The sequence below is a fragment of the Trichechus manatus genome, unplaced genomic scaffold (genome assembly GCF_000243295.1).
Source record: "Trichechus manatus latirostris isolate Lorelei unplaced genomic scaffold, TriManLat1.0 scaffold00003, whole genome shotgun sequence".
Lineage (NCBI taxonomy): Eukaryota > Metazoa > Chordata > Mammalia > Sirenia > Trichechidae > Trichechus > Trichechus manatus.
In genome coordinates, this window is record NW_004443939.1 from 31,890,051 (window position 1) to 31,909,739 (window position 19,689).

The following is a 19,689-nucleotide window of genomic DNA, read 5'->3' on the forward strand; positions in this document are numbered from 1 at the left end:
GAGCAGAGACAAAGGGGGACCTCCTACCACCAAGAAAGCAGAGCCAGGAATGGTGTGCATCCATTGGACCCAGGGTCCCTGTGCTGTGATACTCCTACACCAGGGATAGATTGATGACAAGGACCTTCCCCCAGAGCTGACAAGAGAGAGAAAGCCCTCCCCTGGATCTGGCACCCTGAATTCAGATGTCTAGCCTCCTAAACTGTGAAAGAATAAATTTCTCTTTGTTATAGCCATTCACTTGTGGTATTTTTGTTACAGCAGCACAAGATAACTAAAACAGTCTGTAAGTGCTTCAAGGCCTCTTCGCTTTCAACAAGCAAGGTTTTGTCATCTGCGTATTACAAGTTGTTAATGCGTCTTCCTGCAATCCTGATGCCGTGTTCTTCTTCATATAGTCTAGCTTCTCAGATTATTTGCTCAGCATACAGACTGAATAAGTATGGTGAAAGGCTACAACCATGATGCACACTTTTCCTGATTTTAAACCACGCAGTATCCATTTGTTCTGTTTGGACAACTGCCTATTGGTCAACCTACAGCTACCACACGAGTACAATTAGGTGTTCTGGAATTCCCATTCTTCTCAATGTTATCCATATCCCTGGTTCCACATGTTCTTCTGATTCTGGCTTGAATTTGTGACAGTTCCCCGGTTGATGTACTGTTGCAACTGATTTTGAATTATCTTCAGCAAAATTTTACTTGCGTATGATGTTGTTCAGTAATTTCCACGTTCTGTCGGATCACCTTTCTTTGAAATGGGCAGAAATATGTATCTGTTCTAGTTTGTTGGCCAAGTAACTGTCTTCCAAATTTCTTGACATAGACAGGCATTGCATCTGTTTACTGAAATATCTCAATTGATATTCCGTCAATTCCTGGAGCCTTATTTTTGCCAATACCTTCAGTGTACCTTGGACTTCTTCCTGTTTTACTACCAGTTCTTTATCATATGCTTTCTCCCGAAATGGTTTAATGTCGACCACTTCTTTTCGGTACAGTGACTCTGTGTGTTCCTTTCACCTTCCTTTGATGTTTTCCACGTCATTTAATACTTTGCCCATCGAATCCTTCAGTATTGCAGCTTGAGGCTTGAATTTTTTCTTCAGTTCATTCAGCTTGAGAAATGCCAAGCGTGGTTGGCTTTTTTGTTTTCTAAGTCTTTACACATTTTATTATAATACTTTACTTTGTCTTCTCAAGCCACCCTTTGAAGTCTCTTCAGCTCTTTTAGTTCATCATTTTTTCCATTCATTTTAGCTACTCTGTATTTAAGAACAAGTTTCAGTTCTCTTCCGACATCCATTTTGGTCTTTTCTTTCTTTCCTGTCATTTCAGTGACTTTTGCTTTCTTCATGTATGATGTCCTTCCACAACTTGTCTGGACTTCAGTGTTCAATGCGTCAGATCTATTCTTGAGATGGTTTCTTAAATTAAGTGAAATATACTCAAGGTTGTACTTTGGCTCTTGTGAACTTGTTCTAATTTTCTTCAGCTTCAACTTGAACTTGCAAACAAGCAATTGATGGTCTGTTCTGCAGTTGACCCCTGGCCTTGTTCTGACTGATAATATTAAGCTTCTTCATCATCTCTTTCCACAGATACAGTCAATTTGATTCCTGTTTATTCCATCTGGGGAGGTCTACGTGTATATCTGCTATTTATGTTGTTAAATAAAGGTATTCCAAATGAATAGGTCATTGGTCTTGCAAAATTCTATCAAGCAATCTCCGGTGTTTCTTTCACCAAGGCCATATTTTCCAACTACTGATTCTTCTTCATTGCTTCCAACTTTCGCATTCCAATCACCAGTAATTATGCATGCATCTTGATTGCATGTTTGATCATTTTCAGATTGCAAAAGTTGGTAAAAATCTTCAATTTTTTCATCTTTCAAATTAGCATTTGCTGTATAAATTTGAATAATAGTCATATTAACCGGTCTTCCTTGTAGGCATATGGATGTTATCCTGTCACTGACAGCATTGTACTTCAGGATAGATCTTGAAATGTTCTTTTTGATAATGAACATGATGCCGTTCCTCTTCAAATTGTCATATTGTCTGATTCAGAATGGCCATTATCAGTCCTTTTCAGCTCAGTAATGATTAGGGTATTGATCTTCAAGCATTCCATTTCGTTTTTGACAGCTTATAATTTTCCTAGATATATACTTCATACATTCTACATTCTGATTATTAATGGATGCTTGCAGCTGTTTATTTTCATTTTGAGCCATGCTATATCAGCAAATGAAGTTCCCTAACGCTTAACTCCATCCATGTCATTAATGTTGACTCTACATTGAGGAGGCAGCTCTTCCCTAGTCATATTTTGAGTGCCTTCCAACCTGAGGGGCTCATCTTCCGGCACTGTATTAGACAATGTTCTGTTGCTATTCATAGGGTTTTCACTGGCCAATTTTTTTAGAATTAGATTGCCAGGTCCTCCTTCCTGTTCTTTCTTAGTCTGGAAGCTCAGCTGAAACCTGTCTACTATGCATGACCCTGCTGATATTTGAAATACCGTTGGCATAACTTCTAGTATCACAGCAACACGCAAGCCACCACAGTATGACAAACTGACAGACAAATGGTGAAATGGCATAGTGTAGTATAAATTGATTATGATAAAAATTATCATTAGTTTGGTATTTCTGTAAGTAATACTGTTTATAATTATTTATTATCTAAGACTTTCCTATGAATTTCATTGTATTATACTTTGAACTTTAAGACTTGCATGTTTGATCCTGTAGAATTTTTCAGGTTTTACTGTTCTTGAAAGAAGAATGAACCTGATTTTGGGATTACAGTTGGAATGACCCTAAGGTGCATGACTTAATGTACCTACCCCTGTTTAACATGATTTTCCTCCCACTTCTTTGGAGCTGTTATGTTGGAAACTGAGCTGCTTGTTCTGTCTTTATATTGCCACTTTATAGTTCAGTTGTTTTATGTGCATTAGAATACTTGGTATTCAAATTGTTAAATTTGTTGTAATGTTCTTGTTCTGCTTGCTTTGACTTCTCAATTTATATATTATCAGAAAACATAATAAAAATTCTACAAACATTACACTCCATTGGGTTGTAATCAAATCAAATTATAAAGGAAGTATTTCTTGCCTTTACAAACCTTAACATTAAGAGAGGCAATATAAAAAAGACCATTTGGACCCATTCATAGAACTTTAATAAATATGATCTTGCCTGGAATTTTATCTTATTAGAATTATCTTGATGAATTATGACAATACAAAAATAAAAGAATACTTTCCTATAATGAACAATAAATAGAACATTCTAGGAATCATGTTCTATTCTTTTTAGAGTTATTTTTGGGAGTACTAATTTAGAAGAGTAGTCCCTGGGTGTTGAAAATGGTTAACATACTTGGCTACTAATTGAAAGGGTGGAGATTCTGGTTCACCCAGAGGGGCCTTGGAAGAAAGGCCTGGTGACCTACTTCCAAAAATCAACCATTGAGAACACTGTGGAGCACAATTCTACTCTGACACACACATGGAGTTGCCATGTGTTGGAGTTAACTCAGTGGCAACTGGAAAAAATATTTAGAAGAATCCAGATGCATAATCATATCAAAGTATAAGCATATTGATCTATGAAATAACAATAGTAACAACAATGCTTAGACACTCAGTATGTGCCAGGCACTGAGCCAAATGCTTGAAGTGTATTCTGTCCTTTATATAGGTCATACCATGTTTTATTATTATAATTCTGAAGTACAGCAACAAGTTTCCTGGTAAGCTGGTAAATTGTCCCCCCTAAAACCCTAGTATATGTTGAATATATCAAAAATTCAAGTTAAAATGTATAGTAGAATAATAGATTAGTTAGCTATTTTATGTTTACTTTGAGTTAAAATTTGGTGTCATTCATGATACAGAAATATTACAACATAAAGAAAATATGGGTTTTGAAACTGCTAATAATGTGGAATCTTTAATACTAATTGTAATTTTTGTTTTATGGTCCTGGTTACTTGAAGAAAATATAAATCTGTTTTCTATTTCTTTAATAAAAATAAACAGTAAAATATTGTGTTACACAAGCTTGATTCATTTTTTTTTTTTTTTCCTCCAGGTGCAACAATCGAACACAATGTATAGTAGTTACTGGGTCAGAAGTATTTCCTGATCCATGCCCTGGAACATACAAATACCTTGAAGTCCAATATGAATGTGTCCCTTATAGTAAGTATGAAGTTTGTATTTTTCACTTTCTCCAGCATTCCTTGTTGATGCTGAAGGACTACACACATGGAAGAAGCATATGTTTTTGGTCTACAAAACCATTATGCATGCAGAGCACTGACAGACTCAGGCCTCCAATTAGCTTCATGAAGTGTGGAAGGAAGCCATAGTGTGATACTGGCCAAGTGTCTGTCTGTGTTCTTAAGTGTTTGGCTTTTAAGGCTAGTGTTTTTTCCAGAAAACAGACTTGAATTAGCTATTCAATAGGGCAGATAGAAATCTGTACTTTTGCCCAATACCAGTTGCTGACAAATTGGTTTGGCTCACAGTTTTCTAAAGAAGGAATTGACTTCAGTTTTAATCGTGAGCTACTTGAATGGCTACCTGCTGTTGTGGTAACTTTAGTGCCTGTAAAAGGTACCATTGCAGTAACTAAGGCAGGTGCCTTCCTTTTTGTTCAGTTGCAATTAAGGAACATTTCTTTACCAGATGTAGTGGTGAAATCTTAACACATATTTCAGTTTTTAATTTCATCACATTTTTAGTAAGATCCTACAAAAGGGTATTTAAAATTCAGTTAAAAATTTACAAGTAGGCTTCAGCTAAATGCTCTAATTCTGTGTGGCTTTCCTCCTAATCTCAGAATTATACTTTAAGTTATAGTTTATATTGATTTCAATAGAAAAATAACTCATCAACACCTTAAAAGTTTGAATATATTGCCTAATTTTCTTCAATGTTTTTTAGTGTTTTTGCTTTCTTTATTTCTACCGTGGAAAAAATAGTCATGTCACTTATGGGTTTTGAAGTAAAGGTTATGTAGTAGTTTTACTGATCTGAAGGCTGTTTTCATAACCTCAAAAACTAGACCACTGAGTTCTGACAGACTCATATGTCCACCTGTCAATACTTATAAAACCAAAGGGCTGAATTCAGATATGGTATGCCCAATATGTAATACATTCTTACACATACTGTGTACATTCTTACATGCACCCTCTCTCTCCCCTCTGCCAAAGTTTTGATAAATTGGCTTTTGTGGGGTATCAGTTAAGGGCCAAATACAGATTATCTTTTCTTTCCATCCCTGCTTTGTGTTCCTGTGTTCCTGTGAAATGGATGCTTTTATGTTTTCAGTTTTTTTCTATACCATTTGTAGGATGGGAAGCCTACTGAGTGCACTGATCTTTATATTGTTTCTCCTATGTGTAGTGTTGGTGACTTACGTATCAGTCTCCTGTGCCACTAAAGGAACGTTACATTGTTTTGAGCTAACCAAAATTATTTTGTTCCATAAAGTCACTTTCACTTGAATTTAGCATGATTGCTGTCCTCAAATTAGAGAAGGAATACAGCATCCATTCCCAAACAGTGGAATCAGTCAGAGCTGCCAAGAATTGTGTCTTTCTGGAGCCAGTTCCTGTGATCTAGTCTATAGACCAAGAACAATGTTAAGCAAATATTATTTCCTGACTTAAATTATTTCTTGTGCTGTTTAAGAAAGGAAAATTGTGGATATCTTCTGGAACATCTAACTTTGAAAATTTTACTTTTTCAGTTCTCCAGAAGTATTGTACATTGTGCATTAAACTTTCAAATACCTATACTCAGAAGTATTTGTTCTTTTTAGTTTTTTGTCCTTTCAAAAAAACCAACAGTAATTAATTTTCTGTTACCTTTCTAGATGTGTGCACGAGGCAGAAATAAGTCTATGGCTTTGTTTCCCCCCACTACTCCTTGCTAAAGAATAAAAAAAATTATAATTCCTATATACTTTACAGTAGTGGCACACTATAAATTACATGATTTTTATTAATATTAAAATTTAATGCAAATGATCTTTTTGGATTGTTCTAATCCTGTGAAGGACCATGTATTTCCTTATCTTTTCCCCTCATTTACCACTCCTTTATTCTTTTGTCCATTATACCCATCCCATAGAGTTACTTTAATTTTAAGCCTCTAGCTTTCACTTTGTTTTAATAGTGATTATGTACTTTGTGACATTTGCATACTTTTTGTACACTTTGCTCAGTTGATGAAAATTGTCATCATCAGATAACATTTATTATGTGTCTCTTCCCAGTTGGTTTGATGCCAGTTTCCACCCAGAGCAAATTCTCCAGGAGCTTATACGTTCCAAACTGTTTCCTTGTACTCTTAAAACAATTTCAGAAATTTCCCATCGTTTCTGAAATTTTTACATTGAATTTGCTCAACAGAAACCTTTAGAAATGCTGTTAATTGTTTTACTTTGTATATTTATACACAGACACCTGCATTATATGTGACTTATATACTTAGCCAGGTAATGTCTGTGTCAAAAATGTATTTTTACAGGGCATCCTTTGTCATTAACCAAAGTGTTAGGAATTGAATGTGTGTGCATTTAAAAGACATCCTAATGAGTCATAAAGATCTGGGAGAATAAAGGAGATTAATCACATTGGAATTTTGCATCCTGCAGGCAGGATTTGGCTTTGATTTTTGTGCTCTTTTATTTCAAATTATCATTAATTATAGCTTATTTAACTATAAATTTTATTTGATGAGAAAAATAGTAACAGCTATTACTGATTAAATTATTATTAATGAATAAACCAGTGAGATTATTCAAAATGAAATAGTGTGTCACTTCAGATAACAGAGTATGTAGGCTTTAGTTTGTTTTGGTCAATTTCTTGTCTTGCATATCCATGTAGTCTTACGCTAATGTTGATGGGTCACATATGTGTGTTTGGTCTATAGAAAAGTAAATGTATTGTTATGAATTAATTCATACAGTCTTTTAAGACAAAGTGCAATATATACTGGGCATGTGATGGAGAATGCTGATTTCATTAATTTTATTGTATTTTTACATTCTTCCGGGTTGATGGAATTTTGAAATGTTCTTACAAAGGTGATTTGACAGATATCTGTCCCTTGGATTCTTGTAAAATCATTATGTGAGGATTTCTACTTTTCTTTTAAAAATTCATATCTCATTTGATTCATCAAACATCAAAAGATTTTCTTTGGTTACTTATTTTTACATGTGAGTGTTGCTTCTCAACTTTCATTCTACTTTTAAATTATATATAGTTCATATCTGTGTTCTTTTCCTTGAATATAATTGCTATCAGTTAAATCACAGAACAGTGGAGCCTTCCCTGTTTGATACTTTGCTCAGCAACTGCACTGTCATCTTAGTGTTTCAAATAGTAAAATCCAGCGATTTTCAATTAAGGGAAAACATAAAATCTACTTTATGCATTCTTTATCAAACTTAAGTTTTAAGTTCTGTATTTAATATTAAACGTATTTTAAAATGTATTGTCCCCTTCATTTACATTTAATTGATTTATTTCAGTAAAGCCATGCTTTCCTAAAAAACACACAGCTGTATATAAACGTAGCCTTAGCAGTGACACCACTAATGATTTTTCTTATGCTCACTTTCCCACCACGCCCTTCTGTTATTGATTAAGCAGGTATAATGTTGCTGTTCACTGAAGAACCATTTTAGGGCTAGTGGTTTATAAAAAAGTATTGTCTCCAGGTCAATAACACTGAATTTCTTCTGTTTACTGGGTTATAATCAGAATTACACATTTTAGGAACAAGTATGTTTCCTGAAAGTAGTTGAATAGACCAAGTTGGATCGGGGAGGTGTTGCCTCAATGTAAAAGGTTATATGCTATTCTTATGGCAAAAATATTTGTGTGATATGTTTCTCCCAAAGGTGTTTCAGGTCAATATTTAATCTTGAGTTATTGCAATTTTTAAAAATTAATCAAGCTAAGACATCCTAATGAAATGTGCAACTATAGTGTCTTGGAGTAACCAGTTCGGAAATGTACTATTAGCACACCCTAATGCATTTTAATAAGGGAAGAGTAAGATGCACAGACATTAATCTGGTCATTTTATGAAATTCAGGCAACATACTTCAAAGCCTACAGACAATCTAAAATAATATTTTATGGTTTGTAGTTATTTGCAAATGATTCACTGGCAAGATTCCTGTATAGCACCCTTCCTGCATATTCCATTTCTTTAAATTTATTGGAGGGAGGATTTTTTTTGTCATTTAACTCTACTAATCAGGTTTGTTTTATGAAAGCATTTACCTTTTATTGGGGTCTGTGGAGGCGATGTATTTGCTTTGAATGCTCAGTATGATTGGCTTTGCATGCTAGCTTGCTTTCTGTATAAATTGATGATGGTAGAAAATGTTATAATATGCTAACCATAATTCTTTCTTCCTTTTTCTCCTTGCCTACTGTGCTTGCTTTTCCCTTGTATGTATTATGCTTACTTTTTTTTTATAGACTTAGTAATAATGTTTGAGATATATAATATAATTTAATAAGAATTTTATAAGATAAAATAAATGTAAACCTAAATAAGTAAATTTTTAAATTGTTAATGGAGAGAAAAGGCATTACCTTAACCTACCCTGTCAAAATTCCTATTGGGGTTGGGGGTGATTTATATATTTCTAAAAAGGAGGCATTTTTAAAAAATGTATAAGATGCATTATTCTAGAAATAGAAGATAATAGAAAAACAGTTGAAACATGTATCAAGATGCATAATCATATATATATATCCTCTAACATGAATATCTTGGGAAAAATGTGACCGTATCAGTATTTATTAAATTAACTTCATCTCCACAATTTAATTGTCATTTTTAAAAATTCATTTTCCTATTGTTATGGTTATCTAATTTTAGTGAATTTAATAATTGCACATAAGATAAATGGAGATGATACACCTATGCATGAATCTATGTCTGGAGCATACATATACGAAGTAAAACTTGATAAGAATGCTGAGTGACTTTGGAAAGGCAAGAGTGTGTATACTATGCATTAGTGAAGAGTTTCATTATTTATTCAGGTACATTAAGTGAAGCAACATGCCAACATATTTGTATTGCCTCCTTAATCTACTAAAATGATTGATCCATGTTCTTTTATGTAACTTTAGAATCTTTCTCTTGCTAGGTTTTCCTGTTGTGTGTTTCTCTTTATCCAAAGTAGTGCAGCTCTTACTCTCCTATATTTAGCATCTATTGCGAATTCAGTCATAGACTAATAGTCAATTTATTTTAATCTTCTTTCTTTTTTCCTTGTACCTTTTTTATGTTTTCTTCCGATGCTTAAAATAGAAGTGGAGCAAAAAGGTAAATAACGTATACAGTCAAACCCCAGCTCCCTGTTATGTGCCTTAGGGATGTTAACCTCCTCCCTCCCCTTCCCTCACGATACTTCTGATATTAAAATAATCAGCAGGATCTCATAAATGCACCTCATAAAGAAGCCGACTGTTTACAGTGAAATTATTTGACTGCTAAATCTGGTGATGGGGGGGTATTAATTCTGAAGTCTGCGAGGAGGGGTGGTTTCCTTTCTCTGTTCTTTTTTCACCCTTTATCTCTTTTTCTGACACCCTTGGATATTTTCTTATTATTAAGTGTCATCTTGCCTGGCTTCCAGAACCCTCTCCATAGCATGCCTTGGTTACAGGGTTTCTTGGTCGTTTCATCCACTGCTTTCCTTGTATTTACTTTTATCTGCTCCTAATTGCATTTTCCAAATATTTATGTTCCTTAAATTGAAGCACCTTTGTTTTCAGTCTAACTTCTTTAAAAGTTCTAAATAAGCCTTCGCATTGGGTTTTCCATTTTATTTGCTTTATTTGAGATTTTTTGCTTTGGGGGGTTTATAGGAGGTTTAGCAGAGGATACGAAATCTGGTACTGAAATGAAATACTTTGTACACTTTTATATACAAGTTCAACATTTTAAAATATAAAATACCAAATTATAAGATAAAAACACTCAGCAAGAACTTAAATTGTCAGCTCAGTTATTAATGATCTTAAACCTAGTTTTGTATTTATGAAAATAAACTCCAGCCACTTTGTTGTATGCTGGTACATTAGTTAATGTAACTTCAAGAGAGAAGGTGGTACTTGTATTAAGCAGAAATTTTGGTACAATTGAATGCTAATAAAATTAATTTTTCTTTTTGATTTATGATCATTAAAGCTTGTGTTTTCTTATATAATTTTTTAACTTGGTTTAATTCTTGTCTTTTCTCTGTGACTGTTAGTTTTTGTGTGTCCTGGGACCTTGAAAGCAATTGTGGACTCGCCGTGTATATATGAAGCTGAACAAAAGGCAGGTGCTTGGTGCAAGGACCCTCTCCAGGCTGCAGATAAAATTTATTTCATGCCCTGGACTCCCTACCGTACCGATACATTAATAGAGTATGCTTCTATAGAAGATTTCCAAAACAGTCGCCAGACAACAACATATAAACTTCCAAATCGAGTAGATGGTACTGGATTTGTGGTATATGATGGTGCTGTCTTCTTCAACAAAGAAAGAACAAGGAATATTGTGAAATTTGACTTGAGGACTAGAATTAAGAGTGGTGAGGCCATAATTAACTATGCCAACTACCATGATACCTCACCATATAGATGGGGAGGAAAGACTGATATCGACCTGGCAGTTGATGAAAATGGCTTATGGGTCATTTATGCCACTGAGCAGAACAATGGAATGATAGTTATTAGCCAACTGAATCCATACACTCTTCGATTTGAAGCAACGTGGGAGACTGTATATGACAAACGTGCTGCATCAAATGCTTTTATGATCTGTGGAGTCCTCTATGTAGTCAGGTCAGTTTACCAAGACAATGAAAGTGAAACCGGCAAGAACGCAATTGATTACATCTACAACACCCGATTAAACCGAGGAGAGTATGTAGATGTTCCCTTCCCCAACCAGTACCAGTATATTGCTGCAGTGGATTACAATCCAAGAGATAATCAACTCTATGTGTGGAACAATAACTTCATTTTACGATATTCTCTGGAGTTTGGTCCACCTGATCCTGCCCAAGGTAAGAATGTTTGCTTTTTCAGTTTTGTGAAGAGATTATGTTCAAAAGGCTTGTTAGTTTTTTTTCTATTTATTTCAATACACTGAGATCTCTTTTTCATAATTAAAGCACAGAGAGTAATGTTATAGCAATTCATATTATCACATAGCCTATAATTTTAGCCTTACTTTGGTCCATTTCCTTTTTATAAAATTCTTTATTAAAGTATTATCTTCAAAAAATTGTGACACCATTAATCAGTTTAGCTTTTTATTGCTAAAAATATAATACCAGCTACAAACCTGTTAGCTTTGTTTTTTTCCTACCTGACTTCTAAATTGATTACAATCTATGTGCAGACCTTTTAACTTCTTGGCGCCAGTGGTTAAGGGAAGTGGTGTGTTAGGAATCCCAGAAGAATTGGTAGGCTAGGTGTTCAATGCCAGGCGTAAGTGTTCTGAAGTTTTGGCAGCTGCTTTCTGGGTAGGAAAGGGAGTCTTCCAACATCTTTCTATATCATCATGCAAAATTACACATTGCTATTTGCTAATGAATCAGTGACAGGTGTAAGTCAGTATTTCTGTGACTCTTAACTGTCATACAAGGACTAAGCATTAAATGATCTGAAGCAATGATTTATGGAAGACAGACCTCTTAGCATTGTTTTGTCTTCACTTTTGGTATATTTTTAAAGGATTGTTACTTTTAGAAAGCAATGCTAAATCTTTGGAAATATATTTGACTTTATTAAGTGAGTTCAACTCTGTGGGAAACAATGTTTGAGGGTGAATTAAATGAATGTTTTATTAAAATAAGATTACCTCATACTCATGATAAAATAATAACCTATTAATATATTATTGCAGTGGTTGCACAAATTATAGGTCTTTTCTCTTTGAAGACTGATGTTTGTATTTTTCAGATTGGAATTAGTATTTGAATTTATTGAGTTAACTGGAATTTTCAAATTATTGAGTTACTTCAAAAATTTAGGGACCAGAAAGTTCTATGAAGTAATTAAATCAATCTTCTAAACAGGTTGAAACAGAGGTTAATGTCTTATTAGGTTAAAGCAATACAGCTAACAGAACATGACTCATAACTACAAATATATACCTATACGTAGTCTAAATATTGTCATAAGATCAAGACGTCCAAAGCAGAAGTCACAGACTTTTCTAACTGTGATTCTAATTTGAGTCATTGTATAGAATGCAAAAGTTTTTGGTTTTTGTTAATAAAATAAGAACAATAATGACATATTGCCTTAGTGCAGGGTCCCTGTCTCTAAGCCATCTATGTCTGGAGTTATATGGTTCAAAACTATAGCAGTAGCATCCCATTGTTAAATTTTCAGTAATTAAATCTTCTTTTAGGGCATAACATTTTCATTTATAGTATCTTAGAATCATTTATTTTAAAAATATATTTTTTGCTCTCAAAGCTGGCAATTTGAGATGTTTCATATTTCTCAGTTGTTTTCCTACAAGTTTCTCCTTTATCCTATAGGTTTGTCAGAAGGCAGAGTTCAGGCATTGACAAAATCTGATAATTGCATCGACCCTTATGTTAACCTTATTTATAACCTATATTACTCTGACACAGCTGTTATATTTGTCTTGGGTGGCAGTAAATCTCTTCCCCTCAATTAGGAAAAAAGAAAACACAAACCCATTGCCGTCGAGTCAGTTCTGACTCATAGCAACCCCATAGGACAGAGTAGAACTGCCCGAATAGGGTTTCCAAGGCACACCTGGTGGATTTGAACTGCAGACCTTTTGGTTAACAGCTGTAGCTCTTAACCGCTGTGCCGCCAGGGCTCCGTAATAGGCAACACTTGGAGAATTGTGACTAAAGTTAAGTTTCAATTCAACAAAGAATCATTGACCATCTACTTATCACAAACAGGGCTTAGAACCCATTCATTCAGGTTCAAACTCCTGCTGATAATTTGCATTTCTAACAAGCTCCCTGTTGAGAATTTGCATTTCCACCCCAGATACACTGAATCAGAGTCTACATTTAAACAAAATCCCCAGGTGATTCTTAAGTATAACTTCTGGGAACTTGTTAGAAATGCAAATTCTCAGTAGAGGTTTGAACCCAATCTAGCCATTCAAAGCCCTGGACAAATGTCTTCGGTGAATGGTCTCCACATGTGGCTTATTATATTCTAGTAAATAATTTGATCCATTTCAGATGAAAAAAATCTTTGATAATTTAGATGCTTCTTGGAAACAGCAGTTAGCCTTGAAAATGAGAACTTAAGACATGTATGGGAACTGTGAGTTCCCACAACTGTGTTTTGTCCTCACAAATAGCTAGCCATTCTTAAATCTTCCCAGAAAGTGACAATACTTATTGACCCCCAATTTAACCCTTACTGATAAAAAGTTTTATCTGTCCTGAATTTCTCTTGCTGCTGTTTTACCCGTATTCTCTTGCTCACTACCTCCTTATAATTTATCTTCATATGCTTTTATAAACTCCTGTCTCTTATCTATAGATTGTGCTGAGATCTTTATGCACGTAGGTGGGGTCCTGCAGAACTCTTCTGGCCTGTGAGTTTAATTCAAACCAATAAGCCACTGTCAACCTTTCAGAGGCAAGATCCAAGAAATGATAGTACAGAGAATTTAGGTCTTTGCCAGTCTTAAAGTACTGATGGACTACTTTGGCTGAAATTCACAGTTAAAGTCTTATATACTGGTTTGCCTGTATGTATGTGGGCAAGGCATAAATTGTGCTACAAAATTATCTATTCCTTTTATCTTTCATTGTGGACTGCTTCACAGTGTATTAGCTTCAGTACTTTTCCCCATTTATAAATCTAAGCCTTTTCATTGCTAACAGCACAAGCATATTATTTCAGTGCCCTGATAATGATTTTCAAATACGTCTTTTTTTTCTTTGAATTTTTAGCTTTCTGTGATCTCTGCATAGTTCATTTCCTCCATTCCCCTAAACTAGGTCTGTTTTTCCTCTTTCACCTTCTTCCTCTACATAATGCGCTTAGGGCTAAATGTTTTTCAGTCCTATTTTAAGTGTTTTCTAGTTCTTAATTTGATGTGCTTTAGATTTATTTAATCTGTTTGCAAATTTGATATTCCAAATATTATGGAAAAATGTTGTATCTTTACTTGAGTTTTGACAATGCCTGAATATCTAAGACTAGTTGTGAGGTAATACACGGGAAAACTTTTAGCAGGAGAGCTAGTATGTTTATTTGTTTAGGAAATGTTTAGCATTAAATACATATTTCCTGAAACATCTTTCCCCTGATAATGAATACTCAGTAAAAGATGATCAGTGTTTGTAGATATTGAGTAAGGATAAATTTAATGAATGCTCACTTTTGCTTTATTGGGCTACAGACTCACTCTAGCTGGAGTTCATTCAGTAAACAATAGGTGAGTTCTCTGACCTGGGTGAAGGAAAATTACCCTTAGCATAAATGGGTATTGTACTGAGACCCTTCCATGCAGGAAAAAGATGGTAATAATTAGCAAGCTGTTAGTAAACACTACCGTAATAAATTAACCATTCTGTATGTTTGTTGAAATCTTCCTAGGTATCTATAAATATGCTTATTAGCACCATTTCTAGGTCTCTGTACTCAGAAATGAAAAATGGTAGGCAGAATACTAAATCAGTTAATCTGGATGTTTGATTTGGCATCCTGATAACTCTAGGAAAGATCTCTGTCAAATAGGGTTTGGATATAATTCTGTTATTATAGTATGAGTTGTCATGTCTTCTAATACTATTCATAGGATATATCCTTGTGGTTTGAACCTTTTGCCACGTAAGTTTCATTATGAAACTTTTTACTGGCTATTGCTCTAATGTCTTATGTTATCTTCCCATATCTTTCCTTTTAGACTTAAACAGAATACAGCGTCAATTAATATGCTCCAAATAAGGGCAAGTTGCTTTGGGGGATTCTATACTTTCCTGAAGTTTATGAAAACCTACAAAAGAAATCACAACATTTAATAAAAGTGTGGACAAGTGACCTAGAGCAAATTACTTAACTTCTCCGTACCTCAGTGTCCTCAACTGTAAAAGGAATATAATCATAGTGCCAACTTCATGGGTTGTAGTGAGGATTCAATATGATAATACATGAATGGTGATTAGCATTGCCTCTGGCACATAAGCACTAAGTGTGAGCTATTATCATGACCAGGGAGTCCTGGTGGCGGAGTGGTTAAAACATTTAGCTGCTAACCAAAAAGTCGGCAGTTTGAACCCACCAGCAACTCTGCGGGAGAAAGATATGGCAGTCTGCTTCTATAATGATTTACAGCCTTGGAAACCCTATGGGGCAGTTCTGCTCTGTCCTGTAGGGTCACTATGAGTCAGAATCAACTCGATGGCAGTGGGTGTTTTTGGTTTTTGGATTATCATTACCAGATGCCTTGTCTTCACCTGTGGGGGAAAATATTTTTTTCTAAAATACCTCTACATGTCTAGCTTCAACATTAGATAAATTACTCTTCTTCAGAGACTTCATTTGTCTGGTTTAACTATAATCTTGCAAAATCCAAGAAATTGTAATTGGTTCCAAACGGGTTTAATTTTGCCACTTTTATGTTTATTTTCATAATATCCCAATGTTTCATTGCTTTACATTGAAGAGTGTGTTAATGTGGTTCCTTTTAAACTTTTGATGGTCAAAAGGTGAAGAAGTATGAAAAGATATTATCAAGAACACATGGAAATATGGCTGTACAATATTTCATGAAACTTTATACATTTAATGGAGATCATTTGATTATCTACCTTGACTCAGTTGTTACGAATCTTTACTAATGCTTAGCTAAGAAATCACTAATTGCAGTTTTGTTAATAAATATTATCAATGACTAAATATGTAGTAATCAGCAAAGTGTCAAGGGATACATAAGATGGTGCAGCCCTAAACCATTTGCTTTGCCCTTTTCTCTTTTTTTGTGCTGATTCCCTACTCCCCTTGAAAACTTGATTCAACAGCAGTTATTTGACACTTCTGCAAAAGATTGTGATGCTTTTGACAAATGTTAATTGAGAAAGCACTGAAAGCCTGGCTGCATTGTAATCAAAAGAAAATGACAGAGGTTTAACAAGATGTCAGGCAAGCACTTTCCAGAAAAAGACAGACAGGTTTGAATAGGTTTTTGTAGCAGCTGGCTAGGCATGAAGTTGGACTAATGTACATAGGCATCTCTCATATGGTCAGTAAATTATGCCCTGGAAATAAAACACATGCTTAAGAAGTTTCTCAGGAGATAGAAGGGAAGAGGGAGTTGAAAGTATGTAATAGTACATTTACTGATAAGAAGTTTAAGTCACTACTATAAAACTGGAAACAAGCGTACACTGTATGTTTCTGATAAATTTAGTATTATCTGTTAAAAGGGTCAGAATTATATAAACAAATATTTATGGGCCAGAGCTTAAAATATTAAACATATCTGTGATAATCTGAACTTAATTTGGATCTTTAGTTTATTTCTCACTTATGGACAAAGCATACAATCAGTGAATGGTTTTGTAAGATTATTTGAAAAAACAGTTATCTTTACACCTTGCTCTACTGTTTAAAACCTATTATTGATTTAAAATAATAGCATTCCATTTGTACTGATAGATTTGTTGTTGTTTCAACAAATTAACAATTAATGGAGAAAACATTAGAGTCCGTAATATTTTTAACCTGGTGGTCTTAGTTTGGAAAATAATTTGGAATACAACATTATTTAAAAAAAAAAAAAATTCCACTTTTACATGTGTAGTTTTAGTTCCTTTTATAGTCTCTGTTAGGAGTCAGAAAGATACGTAGGGTTGGTGTAGAATTAGGCATGATTTGGTCTAACCTGTTATCTTGATAAGAGGCAGTATGTCTCTAATGGCAACTAGTTTTTTCTTCTTTCCTAAGTTTTCAAAAGTAAAGATGCCAAAGCCTGAGATATTTCCTTACCAAAACAGCACAAGAATGCCAAGCTTATCTTCTGTTTTGATCTAATCAGGCATGCTAAAAAATCTCTCAAGCAAAAATGGCTGCTGGGTGGAAAGATGTCACAGTATTTATTTTCTGGCAAGGTGTAGAGTGGCTGGCTAGAAATTTTTTATTGCGCTAATTATAAAGGTCAGACTTTTGTTGACACTTTGAATTTGATTGTTTATATTGAATTTATATGAGGATAGATTTTTTTTCCTGAATTTTTTAGTGGTGGTGTACAATGAAACTTTAAAACTGTCCTTTGTTTCCTGTTACAATATAAGATGAAATTGTGCTTAAACAATTGCTGTAATAAATGATACACTACCATGTTTTTGCCAAGAATATAAATAAATTGGAATAAATAGAGATTTGTTCTTCCCCTCACCGTACTGATATTTTCAGTAATTCTCCTCTTGTTCGTTTTGGGATAGTTGGATGTGTGTGAGTGCTTGGCTTATGCATATTCACATGCACATACCTGCATGTGAGTGTGAGTTGTGTCTGAGATTAATATGCTCATCTTTTTTCCATAGTGCCTACCACAGCTGTGACAATAACTTCTTCAGCTGAGCTGTTCAAAACCACAGTATCAACCACAAGCACTACTTCACAGAAAGGCCCCATGAGCACAACTGTAGCTGGATCCCAGGAAGGAAGCAAAGGGACAAAACCTCCTCCAGCAGTTTCTACAACCAAAATTCCTCCTGTAACAAATATTTTTCCCCTGCCAGAGAGATTCTGCGAAGCGTTAGAAGCGAGGGGGATATGGTGGCCTCAGACACAAAGGGGAATGATGGTTGAACGACCCTGTCCCAAGGGAACAAGAGGTATTTCCTGTAAAATACCATGCATATACTTTTAACTTTAGTAATTAGGCTCTGAGTTACAGTAAGGTGATTTTTTTTTTTTTAAGAGGTATTAACAGTGACTAACTTTGCTGTTATCTTTGTACTTTGGTAATATAGCATCTATGGACAAGGTAAAGGTTTTAAACTGTAAAAGTCATTTAAGATCAGGCACAGAATTACCTCTCCCTCTTAAAGACCGAGGTCAAACCTGAGATTGTTGCCTGAGGACTCCGGTGGTGAGCTTCCTTACAGCTGCCTTTCTCATTACAAGCTTCACTTTGGATGTGTCCCAAGAAAATTAACAGCTTTTTGTTTGTTTGCTCTAAATGTCTGATATTTCTGTGGTGACTTTATATTTACTGTTTATAATCTGCATTATACCCTACTTTTTGTCAGTTATTGTCAACTGCTTCCATTAACGCTTATTCAAAATTTAACACGCAGAGCAGGATCATCGTAGCTGATTTCCCGAATGCAGGCAGAAAAATGGTTTCAATTTCACTGTTGTTTTCTACATCTGTTGTAGGAACTGCCTCGTATCTCTGCATGGTTTCCACTGGAACATGGAACCCTAAGGGCCCCGATCTCAGCAACTGCACCTCACACTGGGTAAATCAGCTGGCTCAGAAGGTTGGTTGGAACCTTTTAATATGGTACACATTGGTGATTAAGGGCTTTAACTTCTAACATAAATAATTTAGCTTTGTATGTTAAAACCAGCTTCATTGCTCTTTGTTGAGTATAAAAGTAAAAACATTATGCATAGTTTTGTCTGTAAACTATTTATTGCAAGTTAAACCTACATATGTTTTGGGGTATGCTATTTTCTATGTTAAGCTTTTTAATGAGTACATGCTTGCTTAATTTCATTCTTACTTAGTTCTGTTTCTTTTGATGTTCATAAAACAAATAGTTCATTGGCCTAATAAATCAAATATCATTATGTTTGCAACTGAATCCACAGAATGCAAGCAGATGTTTATATCACAGATGATTATGATAGAATAAGTAAAAATGACTTTAAAAGACATTAGTACCTTTCATATTACAGCATAATGCAGTACCACTGTTTAGTTTCTCCTCCCTCATCTACCTTTCTAAAATGCAAACACTAGATAACCCTCTGTATTATACTGATTAAATTCTGATTTAAATTTCTGGGTCACTGGAATAAATAGATTTTTAAATAGAAGTTTAAAAATGGATGCAGTGACGTGAGAGAACTGGCTGAAAAAGTGTTTTAAAAGATTTCCTCTTTTGCGTTTTGTTTTGTTTGTTTTTTACTGTCAGGAATTTCTTTTGTGTGTTGAGGATCTGAGAACCTTTCGTCTTTTGAGATGAAGAGAAAGTGGTTGGTCTCAATTAGTTACAGATTTTGATGTATTTGTAAAGTTCTTTTTCACCACAACAAAGGTACTCAAAGAGAAGAACTAGAAGCCACAAACTGAACAAGAAATCTTCTGAGAAAATACGTATTTGTCATTTCAGATCAGAAGTGGAGAAAATGCTGCTAGTCTTGCCAATGAACTGGCTAAACATACCAAAGGGCCGGTGTTTGCTGGGGATGTGAGTTCTTCAGTGAGACTGATGGAGCAGTTGGTGGACATTCTTGATGCACAGCTGCAGGAACTGAAACCTAGTGAAAAGGATTCAGCTGGACGGAGTTATAACAAGGTAGGTAGAAATGTTCTGTTAGTTTCAGTTAGGCAGTTTCTGTGGCAAATCTTGATTCTTGTAGCAATTGGCTGCCG

The 19,689-nt window shown here is 34.7% G+C and overlaps 1 protein-coding gene across 11 annotated transcripts in view; it reads left to right on the forward strand.

Annotated features, from left to right (window-relative positions):
* Positions 1 to 19,689, forward strand: part of ADGRL2 (adhesion G protein-coupled receptor L2) — a 180,067-nt gene that overhangs the window by 124,606 nt on the left and 35,772 nt on the right. For all 11 annotated transcript variants that reach the window (XM_023731447.1, XM_023731449.1, XM_023731423.1 and 8 more), the window contains 5 exons: positions 4,112 to 4,221; positions 10,325 to 11,125; positions 17,624 to 17,917; positions 18,465 to 18,568; positions 19,427 to 19,612. In XM_023731447.1, the coding sequence (XP_023587215.1) occupies positions 4,112 to 4,221; positions 10,325 to 11,125; positions 17,624 to 17,917; positions 18,465 to 18,568; positions 19,427 to 19,612 (1,495 nt within the window). The remainder of the gene's footprint in view (positions 1 to 4,111; positions 4,222 to 10,324; positions 11,126 to 17,623; positions 17,918 to 18,464; positions 18,569 to 19,426; positions 19,613 to 19,689) is intronic.